Source organism: Hypomesus nipponensis, chromosome 17, assembly GCF_054491055.1.
Source record: "Hypomesus nipponensis isolate SF chromosome 17, ASM5449105v1, whole genome shotgun sequence".
NCBI lineage: Eukaryota > Metazoa > Chordata > Actinopteri > Osmeriformes > Osmeridae > Hypomesus > Hypomesus nipponensis.
Window position 1 is genome coordinate 5,362,750 of NC_140377.1, and position 4,467 is coordinate 5,367,216.

Here is a 4,467-nt window from a genome sequence, read left to right on the forward strand (position 1 = left end):
CCACGAATTCCCATCTCCTATCCAATATGCACAAACACACTCCCAGCTGCCGGGGCTATTATTTTCCTATTTCAATTTGACACCCCAGCCTTTCATGCTAATTCTATTATTCTTGGAAGTTTATGTGATTTCATATCACTAGAAATCGGTAATGTATTATAACCCTTTGGGCTAAAATAAACTGAATCCCTGCAGTAGCCACCGGGAAAATAATTACTTTCATATCAAAACTCTGCAGGAGTCGAGCGGGTCCTTTCGCCTCCGGCTCGTAACCTCATTTCAGTGGGGCTTATAGATGAATAAATTTGTTAAGGCAATACACAAAGTAACATGAGATTTCTTAAGACAGCGCTTCCTATACCCACTGTATGTGCTATTTAAGGTCTCACACGGTTTGGGTTTCTTGTATACAATCGATTTATTTATGAAAACCTTACATATATAAATATTATAATACTTTTTACAGCTTTTGAGGATTGTTGTGGTTTTGATGTCTTTACAGTTTGTTACACAGGGGGCTACTACAAGGCCTAGCCTACAACACACAAACAGGCACGCGCGCACACAAGCACACACTCTCGCAAACAAACACACTGTTATATGACACGCCATCAGAATATCATCTGTAAAATGAGAGTTTAAATGCAAAGTTGTTACATTATAAAGCTTTGGACTAATGAATTATTTTCATTTGATTCTAGGCCTAGATTATTCCATATTGACATCTTTAGAGTCTGTCTCTGTTTCTTGTGGACAGCTGGTTGACTTTGAACTTTCTGTGATTTCTTTTACTAACTGCTCTTTTTTGTCTGATTGCAGAGACTTTAAATCAACATGGTTTGGACCCTCATCTTGGAAATATGTATCATTGCAATTGGCTGTGGACTGACTACTGTTAGCACTAGACAACGTCTGGCTGGGGCTGCTCTGTGACGAGCTAGTCTTGTTTCCATTGACCTGCACTTTGATTGATAATTCGTTGCTTTGTGGGCTGTTCGATTCTACATTGTTCTTATATCCAGCCTCGGACTCTTGGTCTCCACGTGCAGAATTGTCTGTATCGGGGCCTGGCGCCGCTGTCTTCAGAGCAGTTTGAGGAACAATGAATCCAAGCGGCTGTGTGATAGGATACAGTAAGAAATGTCCTTTTCCAATCAAAGGCCGCGAAGAGGGTAAGGCAGAAAATCCATCTACGTTCGGTTTGCGCCTTGGTCTGGAGTCAGACAGAAGGCTTTCTACACTAAAAGGGTTAAGTTTCTGAAGTGTAGACGCTCGGCCGTTTGCGCAAAAGCTTGATGGTTGACTGCAGTCAGACGAGTCCAGCTCGCATCCACCAGTGTCTTGGTTTGAGTGTCTTTGGTTCTGGATTGTGTGTGGAGTTTGGTCACAGCTCGATTGGGTTTGGTTTCGGCCTGCAGAGTCACACTGTACAGTTTGCTCACTGTCCGTCACTTGTGACACTCCGCTGTCACTGTCTGATCCACAAGGAGTGTGAAACAGGTCCCCGTTTAGAAGTTTGTTCTGGGACCTTAACAGCCTTCGTTCCTGCTTCCTCTTCTTTTTCTCTAGCCTGTCAAGTTCTCTCCTGGCGATTTCCTCCGCGTCCATAGGTTCTCCACTGCATGTCGTTGGGTGGGAATTATGAGCAGGTCGTCCTGGTCCTTTTTTTGTGTTTTCTTTTTTCCTCCATTTGGCTCTGCGATTTTGGAACCATACCTGCAGAAAATTTAATAGCACGGTTAAACATGCCAATACGGATTACCACTTGATTTCTAAAAATAGAAATAGGCAAGGCTACTACAGTGTAGCCTATCTTTAAAAAAATTATTATCAATCATTAACTATTTGAATAATACGCAAAACGTGTCTTAGGTTAGGTATAACCTAAGCCTAGAATTGATTGTTCTAAATATGACTACGTTTATTCAAAACATTTGGCAGGTTTCAATGTATGTGATTTATTTGGCTAAAGTAGGCCTATACGAATCCTTGCATCAGATTGAAAAATAAATATTATTATTGTCAAAGATATCAAAGGTCTGTGATAAAACTGCTACAAGCTCAATACATATACTTTACAGAAGGAAAATGTGTGTTTCATTATAACGTAGGCTACAAGGGTACTATGAGTTATGACTCTAATAAGTGTTGAGAATATGACAGGCCTCGTTATTTGTTTTTGGTAATGCCTTTAAGCATGCCCTTTTAGACCATGTCAATTTGCTCGAACCAAAATAATGGCCCCACATATATTTTTATTACCTTCATTCGTGCAAAAAAAATCACCTTCGATTGCCATCGTCAGGTGAATACGAAAATTATTTTGTTAGGGGTGCCGTTTTAAAATAGATGAAAGTGCTATGATGCTCGGGGTTTAGGCTACCACCCTATATGAGCAATCATTGACGAGGATTTTATGCTGAAGTTTGTTTTGGTAGGAAATGTACTAATAGTATACAATGTTAAACAGACACGGATTTGTTTTGTGTGCATATGACCTGCCTGTGACTTTACATAGCCCACAATATCAACCACATCAAAATACAAAAAGTGAAAATGATGTATATTACCTGCACCCTCGATTCTATTAAATCCAATCTCAGAGCCAGTGCCTCCCTCATGAACACGTCTGGGTAGTGACTCTCATTAAAAGCCTTTTCTAATTCTTCCAGTTGCCAACCAGTGAAATTTGTGCGAGTTCGTCGTCTCTTACAACCGGGACTATCTTTGTCTGGGTCTCCAGAGTCTAGCATGAGAGTAAAACAAATGGAGAGCATGTGTAAGATACAGACCAGAAAATAAAATATGAAGCATATTCAATAGGCTTTGTTGAACACTTTCTTTTTTAATTGTATAATGTTTATCTTAGCATAGCCTATTACACGTACGCTACAGTATTACAATATAGTAACCGTTTATGATAACAAAGCTCATAATGTTATATTCAAAGGACAACTAAGATATATAGACCATATTGCCTAAGGATTAGGATACGTTTTCATGTCTGATCTATTTTCTCACTGTCACAACACAGGGTGTTGGGCTATTGCCTAACGTTTTCAGTTTATCTAGCGTGCATTGAAAGACCCATCTTTGTCTCCTGGTTTGAATGGCTTTAGAGAGAAACATGTTGGTGAAACGGTCGTTCTTTGTTTTCAGGTGGATCAACAGCCAACATTTAGTCAAGTATTGCAATACGTTTTGCTTACCTGACAGTTTGTACTGGTGGTTATCTCCATTCATACCGCAGCCAGAAGACAAGAGAGGGTTAGAATTAACCACTGAAGCTGTGCAGGAACCATTAAGTAATCCGTCTATTGAAAAAGGAACTGCGGCCGCAGATTGAAGTTGATGACCGGCTAATTCGTAAACGTGATGGTGGCTTAGATGGTACGGAAAGCCCACCATCCCACCAAGAGAGCCTCCAAACTGGGCATGAGGTGGATCCAGTATCCTGCTGTCCATCATCTCCCAGGCAAAAGGAAACGACGTCTGGAGGCTGGTGATGTGAATTTAAAAAGCATGCAGTGAGTGTGGCCAGCGAGGAGGGGACATGATGTGAGGGGAAGGATGAGCTGTACTTTATCAACATGAACCTTCCAATAATTAGCCTAGGCTTTGGGAATTTGAGACCAATGAGAAACGGTAATCGACAATGACGTCAGAGACGTAGTCTGCAAACGCTTTCCATATCGATTGCTAATTAAACCTGACATCCACCTCAATAAACAATATCAGAGCTGTCACAACAAGACAGGAGGGCTTTGATAAGAACTACATAACAACTACACGGGGGACCACCATGAGGGAGTGATCAGATGGAAATCCGGAAAAAAAGCTTGAGCGTCGGGATCGTGTTTGCTATCGGAAGCGCTCCTGGACGAGGAATGCTTACATTGTGGTCGACGATGAGAGTATGATGTTTAAAACGGTTGTACAAATAGCTCAAACAGCTGAGGAACTGACCCTTTCATCAAGCTATAGCCCAAATTGCTTATGTTAAATGTATTGCGTCAACACTGATGCATGTCATGGTTTTGTTGATAATAGGCTGTAAATCGGCATCTTTAAGCAAACTGAGGTGTAAATTAGCTATCATAAACTAGCCAAATTGAATGCAAACTTTACGTTCATTTGAAAAACAAAAAGTAGTGCGTGTATTTTCTTCTTTATCTAGTCGAGGACCAGTTTAGGTTTGGCTACTTGTAATTTCCATTGGTTCGTTCAAGTAGCCTATTTTTGGAAAACCATTTGGAACACACAAACAATCTTAAATTATAGTTTTTTTTGCAGTATTAAATTGATCATTGGCCAATTCTGTGTGTTTTCTGTAGGCAGGATAAGATAGGCCTATTAGACTTGTCATCAGTGGACCTAAATGATAGCCCAATACATCCTCTATTTGCCTATATGTGGAAATGTGTTAATTTAAGCATTAGTCCTTGTTTATCAATCAGAAAAACAAGG

At 40.3% G+C, this 4,467-nt stretch overlaps 1 protein-coding gene across 1 annotated transcript; it reads right to left on the minus strand.

The window, feature by feature from the left end:
* Window positions 1–470: 470 nt before the first annotated feature.
* On the minus strand, window positions 471–3,468 carry uncx (UNC homeobox). The gene is made up of 3 exons (XM_084678335.1): window positions 3,210–3,468; window positions 2,571–2,746; window positions 471–1,716 (listed from the first exon to the last, which is right to left on the minus strand). The coding sequence occupies exons 1-3, from the start codon at window positions 3,466–3,468 to the stop codon at window positions 709–711; spliced, it is 1,443 nt and encodes a 480-aa protein (XP_084534461.1). The 3' UTR covers window positions 471–708.
* Window positions 3,469–4,467: the final 999 nt, after the last annotated feature.

Excerpts from the sequence above, each read along its gene's own strand:
- uncx (XM_084678335.1), bottom strand. The coding sequence starts at position 3,468 with ATGATGGACAGCAGGATACTGGATCCACCTCATGCCCAGTTTGGAGGC. Across the intron at positions 2,747-3,209 it reads CCACCAGTACAAACTGTCAG|ACTCTGGAGACCCAGACAAA; the intron begins GTAAGCAAAACG and ends CTCTCATGCTAG. Across the intron at positions 1,717-2,570 it reads TAATAGAATCGAGGGTGCAG|GTATGGTTCCAAAATCGCAG; the intron begins GTAATATACATC and ends AATTTTCTGCAG.